The 13,541-nt window shown below is 41.1% G+C and overlaps 2 protein-coding genes and 1 long non-coding RNA gene across 7 annotated transcripts in view; 2 read left to right on the forward strand and 1 right to left on the reverse strand.

The window, feature by feature from the left end:
• The window catches only part of slc41a1 (solute carrier family 41 member 1), a 32,469-nt gene extending 26,940 nt beyond the window's left edge, over positions 1-5,529 (forward strand). For all 3 annotated transcript variants that reach the window (XM_058085036.1, XM_058085027.1, XM_058085044.1), the window contains 5 exons: positions 216-363; positions 451-530; positions 966-1,106; positions 2,190-2,338; positions 3,207-5,529. In XM_058085036.1, coding sequence (XP_057941019.1) covers positions 216-363; positions 451-530; positions 966-1,106; positions 2,190-2,338; positions 3,207-3,392 — 704 coding nt within the window. In that variant the 3' untranslated portion in view covers positions 3,393-5,529. The remainder of the gene's footprint in view (positions 1-215; positions 364-450; positions 531-965; positions 1,107-2,189; positions 2,339-3,206) is intronic.
• Positions 5,530-8,038: 2,509 nt separating this feature from the next.
• si:ch211-112f3.4 (EF-hand and coiled-coil domain-containing protein 1) lies at positions 8,039-12,953 on the reverse strand. Of its 2 annotated transcripts, none has more exons than XM_058077743.1 (8): positions 12,292-12,953; positions 10,626-11,049; positions 10,421-10,555; positions 10,261-10,328; positions 9,954-10,057; positions 8,957-9,073; positions 8,797-8,863; positions 8,039-8,221 (listed from the first exon to the last, which is right to left on the reverse strand). In XM_058077743.1, the coding sequence occupies exons 1-8, from the start codon at positions 12,827-12,829 to the stop codon at positions 8,076-8,078; spliced, it is 1,599 nt and encodes a 532-aa protein (XP_057933726.1). In that variant the 5' UTR covers positions 12,830-12,953; the 3' UTR covers positions 8,039-8,075. The 2 variants fall into 2 exon arrangements, with proteins under 2 accessions (XP_057933726.1, XP_057933718.1); XM_058077735.1 differs by having other exon boundaries at positions 8,797-8,866.
• LOC131132274 (uncharacterized) lies at positions 8,998-13,003 on the forward strand. 2 transcript variants are annotated; one of them, XR_009130338.1, is made up of 3 exons: positions 8,998-9,440; positions 10,435-11,084; positions 12,368-13,003. It is a non-coding gene; the product is annotated as an uncharacterized LOC131132274 (long non-coding RNA). The 2 variants fall into 2 exon arrangements; XR_009130337.1 differs by lacking the exon at positions 12,368-13,003 and having other exon boundaries at positions 10,435-10,567; positions 10,652-11,295.
• The last annotated feature ends 538 nt before the right edge of the window (positions 13,004-13,541 follow it).

The raw sequence follows: 13,541 nt of genomic DNA on the forward strand, positions 1-13,541 counted from the left end.
TTGGACAAACACGACACACCTTAAAACAATCTGAAACACCCCGGCCCATGTGGGTGGAACCTCGTAGCTTTTTACACACTTCCTCGCAATAAACGTCACACATAAATTCTTTGCGGTTTAAAAAAAATATTATCATGCATGTCAGAAATCAAAGTATTACACAGTCCAGACTACTTGCAATACTGCAGTTTTGTGAACACTTTATCCTCTTCCAGACAACCACGACTACGCCAATCCACTAGTGTGTGCGGTGTTTGTGGCCTTGTGTCCGCTGTGGGTGCTCATCGCCAGGAAGATCCCGTCCACACGAGAAGTCCTCTACTCTGGATGGGAACCGGTCATCATCGCCATGGCCATCAGCAGGTACGCGCCTCAGGGACTACAACCGTGGTACATAAAGTGTCGGTATACGCTCAGTTAGTTTTATGTACGTATGTCCGTGTCTTTCAGTGTGGGCGGTCTGATTCTTGACAAGACCGTCACCAATCCAAACTTTGCTGGTATGGCTGTCTTCACCCCAGTCATCAACGGTGAGGAATCGTACTAGGATTTCGGATATGAAACACATGATCAGCGATAAATACTGCACATATTTAAATGAACTGGACGTGTATCTGGACACATCTTCAACTCTCACATGAATGTACACACCCTGTACTAGTAAAGATAATAACAGACACTTACAACAGAGCACGGCTAGATGGCTCTAGTACACCACAAGGACACAGAACACTGTGGGTAAACACCTCTCATTCGGATGTTTGTTATGCTTGTGTGTGGTTTGAATATTTACAAGTACCAATAATGACATAGTCAAATTAATTTGAACATATTTGGTTAAGATACAAACAATTACAATTTATTTTCTTGGCGGAATGCAAACACAGTCATTATGTAACAGCAAATTAATATGAATATAAATACACAAGCCAACCAATTCAAAGTGCGATTTTTATGTTTGTCAGGTGTGGGAGGTAACCTGGTGGCGGTTCAGGCCAGTCGAATCTCCACCTACTTGCACATGAATGGTATACCAATGGGGGATCCCAACCCCACATCCAGGAACAGGAAGTGCCCGACGCCCTGCACCACCTTCTTCACCTCCAGTAAGTTCCCGGCGCTTCAATACAACAACAATGATACAACTTGTTTGTTTTACATATAAGTGATGCACCATCTTTTGTTTTTAACGCAGTCAACATACCAGTGGTGTCCAAAGTGCGGCCGGGGGGCCAATTTAATCCAGCACCTGTTTTTTTTTATTGGCCTGCAGCACATTATAAAAACATATTTTAACAGCAAAAGTGGAAAAATCAGCACTAAAAGTAAAAAAATATTAGGAAAACAATTGAACAGAAAAAATTGAGAATAAAGATGGAATATCATGAAGAAAAATAACGTCATTTCAGTAGCATAAAGTTGAAATATTAAAGAAAAATGTATTTTTTCAGTCCTAATATCAAGAGAACCAAACAAAACAATAAATAAAGTGGAAAACTAGGTTGTTATGAGAATATTAGTTGGGAACTGAAATGGACAAAAAGTGAGGTTGACATTAGCTTACATTGCTTTAGCTTATGTTTCATTAGCTTACATTGCGTTAGCTGACATGACATTAGCTTACATGACATTAGCTTGCACTGCATTAGCTTACATGACATTAGCTTACATTGCATTAGCTTACATGACATTAGCTTACATTGCATTAGCTTAGATGACATTAGCTAGAGTGAAAACATTTCTCCCATCCCGTGTGGAAGTGCTAGTTTTTTGGGTTCTTAGGTGGAAAAAACACTTTTGAGTTTAACCGGTTAGCTTGGTAGCTAGCAACGGTCTTCATTCCCTGTAGCATAAGTTGCAATGTGTTGTAAACAGTGAATAATAGAGTGTAAAGGTGACTATGGGGCTGTTATGGGGTGTTATTTAATGTCTACAGGGCTCTAATAAATGGAAAATGTAAGTCATAAACAGGTTTTCTAAAGACCAAAAAATATTCCATTTATTATCATGAATCATACTACTGTGTATGACTGAAATTCATGTAATTTGAGGAACGAACTCCTGTTGTAATCAACTAGTAATGCATTGCGGGTATCCGATGTGCATATCTAATAATTACAATGAGTTATGTTCTATTATTTTGCCACTAATATAAAACTCCTCCCCATTTCCTGTCTTTCCTCTGGAAGCTGTGAACTCCCGTTCAGCGCGTGTGCTGTTCCTCCTGGTCGCCCCGGGTCACCTCGTCTTCCTCTACACCATCAACTCACTGAGGGGGGGGCACACTACACTCACGCCCATCTTCATCACCTTCTACCTGGCTGCTGCAATGCTCCAGGTGAACATGAATGGTCATGGAAATGTGTTGATTATTTATCCGTATGATTATAGTACAGACGGCATGCATGGATGGGATGTATATTTGGGTAGTCAGGGGAACGGGAGGAAAACATAGCATCGTAGCAACAGAGAAGTTTGCTTATTCAATATTCAACCATGAAACAGCGAAACGGTAAAGAACGAAGCTGCAAAATTTGATTGGAAATTTGATATTAATTATAAATTATTACCAATTTAGGGCAAATGAGATGTGTTTTCTGCAACAACAACAAAAACAACCCAGTTTTGGAGAAAATATTGGAATGGAATGGAATGGCCTTTATTGTCATTATACAAGATGTACAACGAGATTGGAAATATTGGAAATATTAAACCAATTTCTGACAAAAAATTCTCAAATTTGCTTGTCCGTGGATGTCGAATCGTGAATACGCAGGGCTCGCGTTGTATTGTCAGCATCATTGTTGCTAAGCTGCGAGCACATTCTGACTTCCTTTACTGTCCTCGCTTTGACAGTTTGATCGGATGATTTTTGTAAAAAAAACAAACAAAAAAAAAACATATAAGTCGATAAAGCCGATCACAGAAAACGATCGGTGTGCTGGGGCAAACCCTACATGGTGCGGTTGTGTCATAGAACAACGGCATGAATGGAGTGAGCCCTTTTGTGAGTCATATAGCCTCTGTGTGGGTGGAGGCGGGGCCGCATACACACAGAGTGTAACATAGTGCTGAAAACCGATATCGTCCAATTCTCATTTTCCGATGCCGATATCAGCCCATACCGGTACCGCTATGTGTAACATGAAATATGGACCCATATCACATTTTTATACTGATATATATATATGATGTATATTACATAGGTGATTATCCTCCTCTACCTGGCGGACTGGATGGTCCACTGGATGTGGGGCAGAGGAATGGACCCCGACAACTTCTCCATTCCCTACCTGACCGCTCTCGGCGACCTGCTGGGAACGGGCTTCCTCGCCCTCTGCTTCCACATGCGCTTCTTCATCGGGGACCGAGATTCCAACGTGGGCAACTGATGGCGCCAGCAAAGATTCGCCGGCCCGCCCGACCGCCCGCCCGCCCGCCGCACACGGACGTCCATGATGATGACAAGAACACGAAGCCTCCTATGACAGGGCTAATCCCTCGTAGGGCTCTGATTGAAGACATAGTGCTCTAACAGGTCAGTAGTTTACATCACCATGGTAACGGATGCACTATAGCCTGGACATATTCGGAATGTCTCAGTCAGCGCCACGGACTTTGCTTCATTTGTATCCTTCTTAATAACAGAGCACCCTGCCTCTGTTATTATTTTGCTATTGTAAATGATAATTATTGTCGGGAAAATAATACATTTGATGTAAATCGATATATATTCTATTTTGAGAGGCTATTCCTCATTATTTTCAATGGGGACACTAGCCGGTGTATCCATTTTTAATAGAGCAACAAATCCAACATTGCAAAAAATAAAAAAATAAACACGAACAAGCCGAGATTGCTTAATCACTAAGTGCTTTGTCTGGAAATTCTATCAAATCAGTGAAATGCAAATGTATCCTTTTGTGCCGTTTCGAGAAATCTCGATTCCGATTCTTCTCCTCCATCGTCATGGGGTAGCACGACTTCCTGTTTTTGAGCGACTCTGCAAAGCAAATTGTGCAACCGGAGCCTGATCCTGATTAGTCAGTGACTTGAAAACGGGACTATTTGCCAAACAGTCCACTAATGTCGGACTAAAGCAAGCTATGCTACGTTATGCAAGAGTCGCAGGCTCAAGAGACCCGCACCGCTCAGCTAATGGAACAGCCTGAGTGCTCACTAAACATTATCATGAGTGAGGGTGTGCTCGCAACTTGCTTGATGGCGCTTGATTGTATTTGATGTGTCCTTCGTGTTTGGACGACCCCCCCCGCCCCCCCCGGCACCAAAGACTCCCATCAGTCCTCAAGAGTTTTTCACCAATTTAAATCCCATGGACAGTTGCAGAGTTGCATTCACTGGACATCAACATGCAGTACATTAACACAAATATATTGTATAATTAGTGGTTAGCACGCAGGCCTCGCAGCTAGGAGACCCGTGTTCAATTCCACCCTCGGCTATCTCTGTGCGTGGTTTGCATGTTCTCACAAAATGGCAACGGTCAGGATTTCTCTAAGTCAATTATAGAATAATTATTAGCAGACTGTCATGCGATTGCTCCTCTACAGTAACATTTGGCGTGCACACTTGCGTTGCATTCACTGTCTTTAATCAGTAAAAAAGGCTCCAGTCATGGCTTCCTGCTTCAAATTTACAACTGCACTCTATCACGGTTGTTTGAAAATATACAAATTATTAAATAATGTCGTTTCTTGCTTGATTATGGCATATTATGAGTCAAAAAATAAGCCGAAATGAAGGATTTTCAAGCATGAAAATGGCTAAATGAACTAAAACACAAATATGATGCATTCAAAGACATGTTGTAATGATATGTAGTATTCTACACTGGTCATTTTACGGTCATGTTCAATGAGGCACGCCCAATCCCCGTCGTGGCCGTAACCCACGCCGAGCTAAAACTCAATTCTGAACCCCCATTGTCACTTCCTGTTCGCCCCCTACTCACCTAACACCAGATCACACAAAGCTCTTGGGTGATATCAGTGTAAAGGTGACTATAGGGGTGTTACATCATGCGTAGAGGGCTCTAATAATGTTAAAAATGTATTTAGAAGGTTGTAAATAAGTTTTCCATGTTCTAACTGTGAAAATATTCCACTTATTGGCCGAAATTCACTTATGACTGCTCTGAAGTAATGACTACTGTGATAAACGAGAGATAACTACACTGGACTTGACTTTGAGAAAATCCTGACCCATCAGCGCCGATCACGCCAAACCAAAATCTTTTACTCTCATTTAACTCCAACAACTGTCCGTGTTTTCCATAGCTGTCTTTTTGCTCACAAGCGAGGAAACAAATGGAGGAGATTCGGAATTTCTGGAGAACTAAACTGTATTTTGGGCAGTTGAAATCCAGGAAGTCCGTATGGGTTTCTTGGCTAAAACGTACACGATGCGCTTGAACGAGACGCCGCTTGTCAGACTGCTGTGTCGTCTCAGAGGGGCCAGAAGAATACATCCTGTCAATGTGAAACATGATGTCTGTCAATCTTATCTTTAGGTTGGGAATGTTTTTTTGGGGGGGAGGGATACATTTTTATTTTTATTTTTATTTTTACTTTTATTTTTATTTTTATTTTTATTTTTATTTTTATTTTTATTTTTATTTTTATTTTTATTTTTATTTTTATTTTTATTTTTATTTTTATTTTTATTTTTATTTTTATTTTTATTTTTATTTTTATTTTTATTTTTTAAAATTCCTTTATCTAATCGTAACTCATCCTGGTGACCACAAACATGATGTAAAAAAGTAGCAACTACTTAAAGGAAAGCTGCACTTTGCATGGGAATCAAATACGACATTCTAAAGATATAAAAACAGCTAAACAAGAGGTGGCTAATGAATGCACCTAATTGGGCACACCTATTCCGCCTAAAGGTCTGCCATTTAAACACCTCCAAAAACCTCCAACAAGGTTTTTAACCATGCTCCATTCATGATAACAAAAACACTTTTTCAGCAATTCACTTAACTTCCTGTCTGCGTGCGTTGATTTCACATAGCAACATAGCTAGTTGCTAGCCGGTGTGGCGTGGTGAGGTGTCACTACTCCGGTAACACATAGAGCGTTGTTTGTCGTTCATTGGCGGAATAGGTGTGTTTTTAGGAGGCGGGTGCACTTCTCATTGACATCAGATACTACAAAGCGCAGGAAATGCATTTTTAAAAATGCACACAAGAGGGCGCCACAACTGCAAATGTTTTTGAGCATTTCCATGTTACCTGGGTTTGATCATGCTTTGTCTATTTATTTTTAGAAGCACACAAAGCAATTTGTACATACTATATTTATTCTATATATAAGCTTGTTTATGACATCATTACATTATTGTTAAAAAGATGTATTATTGTTTATGACATTCATTGTGAGTCTGTTACTTTTTTTTTTTTCGGTGCAAATGGCCAGTAGAGCTTTTTTTGTGCCACTTAGAATAGTGGTGAACTATTGCATGGTGCCTAATACACTTGACACATATGCAACACACACACACACACACACACACACACGCTCACACAGGGACTCTTATAGAACGGCCTTAACCGTTAATGGGGTGCCACCCATTAATCAGCCTTGATTAATAAATGATGTACAGTACCTTGATTGTGATATCCAATGTATAGTAATAACAGACAATGACAGGATGTACATGGTTGGGTACCCGGGCCGCCTGGAGGCCCCGCGTCCACACACAAATGCAACATTTTGTCTTTAAAAACTGAGCTTTTAGATAAATTCTTCAAAGTTCTTCCTTCTGAGGACTCGGTGGACACCTCGAACATCTCACCATCTTGGCCAACAGAGGCTGTGGAGACTGTTTTTGTCGTCGTAGATGAGTGGGAGAAAACATCATGGCACCAGTCAAACTCTTTGATTCCGACACGCTGTGTCCTGGTACATTTGCTGCATAAGATATGAAATAGTTTTTAAAAAAAAAATCATGTGCAGTCTCATCAGGGCTGATGATGCCCGTGGCTTATTTCCTGATTTGCTGGAATTAAAGGACTATGATTTCATATCTGACTTTTCTTGTCTCGTCCAATGTTCATGCCGTGGAACTGGCGTCCACACGTCCATGTGGAATAACTCATCAAGTCCTGGTCACTTCATGTTGCAGCCTGATAATGCACGGCCCCAAAGCAGGAAACATCCCAGTTCTCTTACTCTCCACCTTATTAATTATTAAGACATAAAAAGACAATTATGAAATAAAAAGTCAATATGCGATTAAAAAAGTCGAAATTATTTGATCAAATACATAATTAGGAGATTAAAAAAATTAATTTATGAGGTAACACAATATTTTAAAAAAAATTAAGAAATATAAAATAACATCATCATGAAGTACAAAGTCAAAATTATGAGCTAAATCATAACTTTGAGAATTAAAAAGTCAAAATTATGCAATTAAAAAGTCAGAATTATGAGATCAAAAGGTCATATTTATGAGATAAAAAGTCAAAATCACGTAGAAAAAGTTAAAATTATGACAGAAAGTCATGATTATGAGATGAAAGTAAAAATAATGAAAAAAAGCCACAATTATGGGATAAAAAGTCATAGTTATGAGATACAAAGTTTTAATATAAAATAAGAAAGTGATCATCATGATCTAAAAAGTCAAAATTATTCAATTAAAAAAGTCAAATTTATTTGATAAAATACATAATTAGGAGATAAAAAATCGAATTCACGAGGTAACGTGATATTTAAAAAAATAAAGAAATATTAAATAACATCATAATCATGAAGATTAAAATGATTAAAATTTCAAAATAATGAGATAAAGTCATTATGAGAAAAAGTCAAACTTATGAAATAAAAAGTTTAATTATGAAATTAAACAAAATTTATTCTGCCAAGAAATCGAAAATATGAGACTCGCACGAGACAATTAGACATTTATTAGTCAGGGGGATTTCACACAGGGCCATTGGGACATTTATATATATATGTATTTCTATATAAGTATATAGTAGCAGCTTTAATAATGTTATGATGTCACCCATCCAGTCACCCACACACACGCGTACGACGGCGTTGTTAACAAGAGATGAGCAGAGGGCTCGTCTGAGGCCGCCGTGTGTTCTCCTTCTCGTCCCCTTTCTTCTCGCCTCCTTCGCCAAGGTGACCGCTGGAGGATAACTGCATGTACAGGGTGTCCGCTACCTGCAGCACCTGAGATGGACCTGGAAGTAGAAATGCCACAAAAAGCTAAGCAAAAATATAAATAATAGTAAAATAATAAATAATACAGTAATCCCTTGTTTATCGCGATTAAATGGTGATTAAATATTTAGCAGTTAATGCATAGAAAACCGGAAAATTACTCATAAATATGGTTATTAGAGCCCTTTAGACATTATATAACACCCCTATAGTCACCTTTACACTAATATTATCCAATATTGTAACAAAAAATATAACATTTTAGATGTAAATAAAATAACATAGTCACACGTAAGCATTAAGAGAGTTCCTTGTTGTTTTTTTTTCAATTGATATTTCATCATCAAATAATAGCGGCAGAGTGACATCACGTCAGAACTACATGACAGTAACATTACTGACACCTAGTGACCAGTGTAGACTACTACATATCACCTCTTTTGTTCAATTAAAATGCTTTAATTAGGCCAGGAGTACCAACAATAATATATAATATTATTATATTGTATTCATACAAAACAGTATTAATTTATTCATAAAACCGTGCTCAAGTGGCGAGACAAGGACTGTACGTGAAATGTCATCATAGGTATACCATCTCCATGTTTACTGCACATGTCCAGGGTGTCCATCATGATGGTGCCCAGCTCTCTGCGGGACACCTTCTATAGAGAAGACAATGGAGGGCTATTCAGAAACATGGCAAAGAATAAACACTAGAGGGCGCTACAGACACGCGTAAGGAAAATAGTGACCTTATTACGAAGCTGCAGCAGCAACAGGAGGGAATCTCGAAACTTTTCCTCCAGTAAAGACAGCCTCGCCTTTTCTTTCTCTTCCAGTCTTGTCTCGGAGCGCTCTTGTTCTGGTGTCTGACGGGATAAAAAGAAATCACGTTTTAATCTTGCAAGATATCTTGTGACACCAACATTTGTTGCAGTGCTAACAAAAGTGCCACCATTAGATGGCGATATAAGATTAGCAAGACACGCTGCACGTGAAGAAAAACACACGAAGAAGAAGGAGACCGGTTTCTTTTTTTTTGTTAGCAAAGGAGCTAAAAAGTCCAACTTTGATGTTTTATTTGTCGTGGAAAGAGAATATTAGAACGTTGATGTGAAGTTTGAATGTAACCCATTGCTAACATTATTCTATTATTACCGTCGAAGCCTGTGACATGTTTATAATCAACATTGTAAGGCAATATGAAGCATATTCATCATATTATCATCACGAGTGGTGAGTACCTAGACATTTTACAATTTATAATACTTTTATTACGTCTCAGGGGCATATTATAATGGTATTATAGTATTATAAAATGCCCTTAAGATGGATTTGACACCACACGCAGCTAGCGTGTTTAGTATTAACCGTACCAGGAATCAACAGTTCATTTTGTCAGTATTTTGGTGCCCCCTAGTGGCCATACGCAATTCCTACGTTCCTACTCTTAGAGAAAACGCCTTCATAGAGACCAGCTTGAGCTGGTAGAATTATATACATAAAGATTTATTTGTAATGCAATTTATAATATTTGGGAGATAATCTGGCATTTAAAGTAAGTAAAAAGCTATTTTTCATGCCAGGGTTTAGTGTGCCATTAAAAGCAACGCCCAAATTGTTACGGTCTCAAGTCTCACCCACCGTTTCCTCCTCACTACCGAACACGCTTGCTGAGATCTCCTGTTTTAGTCTCATCCAGCTGCAGCCTTTGCTACAGTCATGCGATTGGTCGATGCGTTTGTTCACCTCCGGCAGTCGCCGTTGTCCTTCCTTTCTCGCTCTCCTGTCGCCCTCTTCCTCTTCATCAGAGGCGGCTCGGCCCTCCACTGCTCTCTGCAGACACTCAGGATCTGAAACAAGCCGACCTAAGATTTAAACGATGCATTATGAACTCTGTGAGACATTTGAAATGTGGACGCTAGCAGGCTAAAAGACGACAAAGAGGATAAGGGGTGTTGCAAGTGAGGGAGATACATGCTTCATGATGGTAGCTTGACTCAGGCATGCAGTCATATAGTATAATATTTTATTCACATGATTCAAATTTTCCTACCTGACTTAACCAGGTAGCTCACGGCTCCTTTGAGTGACGCAGCATCAGGGAGACACACACAATTGAATCTGACGGCAGGAGTGATGGAGAACAGCCATACTTCAAACAATGCGAGTGTAGGAATAGGAAATGCTACGTGCTAATAGCCGTCATGCGGTACCTGTACTGCTCCAGTTCCATCTCCAGCTGGCTGATCCTGGACTGAAGCTGTGGCACAGATTCCGCTTGCTCCTGAATCCTTCTGACCTTCTCAAGCCCCAAGCTCAAGGCCTCTCTGGCCTCCTCTGCTCGCCTCCTGGTGGAGATGGTGACCCTTGTATTGCATGCAAACCAACAAATGATTTGTGATTGAGCCGGATTCCAACCTAATGTGGATGTTCTCCCTCCTCAGAGCACACTCCGACGCCTGAAGCTTTCTCACTTCCTGGTACGCCCATCGCAACTCCTCCTCCATACGTTGATTGAACTTAATGGCCTCTTCCAGCTGTCCATCACGAGACGATCGTATCAGCTTCAACTCTCTCAGGAGTGGGTCCCATGTGTCCCATCGCCTCATCGGCCTCCTCGCAGCGTCTCCTGCGTCAGCGCGTCCTTTAATGCGGCGTGTGGGCACCAGCTTGCCTTGTATGAGGGAAATGGAGGTAGTGGGTGACGAAACAGCCGTCGGATTCGGGAGCAGGCGGCGCCGCTCTCGTCTCAGAGCCACTTCGAGGGCCAGACAGCGCGCGTCGCTCCCTTGCAGGGCTGAGCGCAGATCCTCCACCAGCTCCCTGAGTGCCGCTAACTCTTCTGGTGGTGGAGAGTGGAAGGAGTCCGTAGCATGGGTCAGTTACGTTGGATTCTAATGACGACTAAAACTGATATGCTTGTTGATTAATGGGCTTTTGTCATAAAAGCAAGTAGAACAACGAAAAACGTGAAGAATCGCTTCAAAGACAAGATTCCGTGTCAGGAAGATTCTATCTGAATGTGACCAATGGTCTCCAAATGGAAGGCCTGATTCTAACTTTTCCAAACCTGTGTATAAAATTCAAGCTTGGCGTTTATGATATGATTATTATTATTATATATATTTTTTTACCTACGTTGTGATGGCTTTCCTTTTCTTTTGCGCACTTCCACCCGAGCGACATAATGACGTGCAAAAAAAAACAACTAATAAGCCTTCCTCAAGTGTAGCTGCAGGCACCTACTGCATTTTTTTTCCCATATGGCTTTCCTTTTCCTTGGCGCACTTACATTTGGGCGACATAATGACTTAATGAAATAATATGTCATCAAAGCACACAGCATACTTGCTCACGGTGCAACACAACACACACACACGGCAAGTTAACGCGACGACATAAATCAAAATTTTGAACAACTAAGCGCTACTGTTATTTCTAAATGCCCGCAAGGCATGCTGGGTAGCCCAGCTGCAACAACAAAATTAACTAGGAACAAAAAAAAACAATGAGTATGTTTGCTCCTTGTTTACTTGTCTGATGACCTCAACGTATTTTGCAATCATGCAAAACCACGACAAGTTACCCAGCATGCCTTGCGGTGGAATTTTTTTTTTTTTTTTTGCATGGGTATCGCACGTAGATATTTGTTTGGAGATGCCTGTTGGGCCAGAATAAGACACTTGGCAGGCCCGATGTGGCTCGGGGGCCGTAGTTGACCCATTTCTGCTTTAGCGTGGCCCAGTGGAACACTTTTGGAATGCTTGACCCTAACTTTAGTAAAACCGGAGTAGAATTCTTACTTTTTAAGTATCATTGTCAAGGTTAAAACGTAATTAGGTAAGGACTAAGAGTATTCCAGGCCATAGTACTTCCAAACTAGGCACAAAATACCCATGAACCGGAGGAAAAAAAACCTTTTCAGTGAGTCCAAAACCTCCTATTTGTCGCTTAGACCGCTACAGACAAAACCAAATGCCTTAACTTTAATGCTTCAAGAACAGATTTTAAATACTATGGTTTGAATTAAATGTGCAAACTTTAAATCAGCAGTGACCGGCATTGTCATGCACACCAAGCATACCCGACTCCGTATCCTCTGCAGCGGCTCTGCTGTGATTCCCTGTCAGATCAAAGGTGACATCTTTTCTCCTCCTCAGGCGAGGCCACCGGAGAAGAATCTGCCTCTCCACCAGCTCGGTCTCCTCGGTGACGGGCAGCCGCCAGCCTCTTTGCGCCGTGCGCACACGAAAGAAGCCGCACAGACGCGCGTGGAAGTCCTTAAAAGTTAACTGACACGGCAACCCGGAGCAAACGTCGCCGAACTCTTCCTCGTCGTCGCCATCTCCAGCTAAGGTTCCCTTCGTGCTCCTCTGACCCTTCCGAGCTCCTGTGACACCCAGGACTGCGCACAGCGTAGTGAAGTCCTCCGCGGACACTTTATCTTCCCTGTTGGGGTAAGCAAGATGGTGGAAGACCTCCTGCAAGTATTGGTCTATTCCGGTGGCCAGGACGACTATTTCATTCTCCACGCCGGGATCGGGGTTGTGGTGGTGGGCCAAGGCGCACCGGAGCCATTCGCTCCTCCGAGCTGCTCGTGGCCAAGGCTGGATGCACCTCATAGCTGATATCGGCAAGTATTCTCCTAGGTAGGTATCAGCCGATAGTCTAAACTTTAAGGATTTTGCACCAAATTCCCTGAAAAGCTAACATTGACTTCATTCCCGGATCATCAACTCTACATCTGATCCCTTCAACAGAGAAGTCGGGGGCGGGCAGGTCGAGCCAAATGTCGATGCTATCGATACCAAGGGTTGTGTCAGCATCTGGCTGATACAGGCGTAATGAGATAGTTATGTTTTCGTTCAGAGAGTAATTTTCTTATTTTGCTGATATTGTTACATTTATATGTTGTTAAATTACACACAAATAATTTTATTAAGTCCTAATTATCAGCATCATTACAATGACCAGGGTTTGCAAAATACTGTAACAAAGAAAACATTATATTTCAGAAAAGATGTTAACAAAAAGCCAAACAAATTACAGTCACAGAGTTGAGATTGACAGGAATGGAGGCCAATGATGGTGCGTGATGTTCAAAAGATGGCCATGTCCACATGGAAACCTTCCTGGGACTTTTATTTTGACGGGTTGAAAAAAATCCACCCACATGTAACTTGCAAAAGCCAGCGTTTTGTGCGGCTCTTAGGGCGGAGGGATGAAATCACTGCATGTAAACAACGTAATACGATGAAATCGCTTGTCTCGATGATGAGTTTGAGACAACAAAATATCAGCAGAATGTCGACTGGTTGAAACACGGCAGTCCAA

This window comes from Doryrhamphus excisus, chromosome 1 (genome assembly GCF_030265055.1).
Source record: "Doryrhamphus excisus isolate RoL2022-K1 chromosome 1, RoL_Dexc_1.0, whole genome shotgun sequence".
Taxonomy (NCBI): domain Eukaryota; kingdom Metazoa; phylum Chordata; class Actinopteri; order Syngnathiformes; family Syngnathidae; genus Doryrhamphus; species Doryrhamphus excisus.

What these genes read in the sequence shown, in the direction of transcription:
- si:ch211-112f3.4 (XM_058077735.1), bottom strand. Translation starts at nt 12,829, where the DNA reads ATGAGGTGCATCCAGCCTTGGCCACGAGCAGCTCGGAGGAGCGAATGG. An exon ending in ATGGAACTGGAGCAGTACAG is followed by an intron (nt 10,329 to 10,420) that starts GTACCGCATGAC and finishes TCCTGCCGTCAG; the next exon opens with ATTCAATTGTGTGTGTCTCC. An exon ending in GACAACGGCGACTGCCGGAG is followed by an intron (nt 9,074 to 9,953) that starts GTGAACAAACGC and finishes TTATCCCGTCAG; the next exon opens with ACACCAGAACAAGAGCGCTC.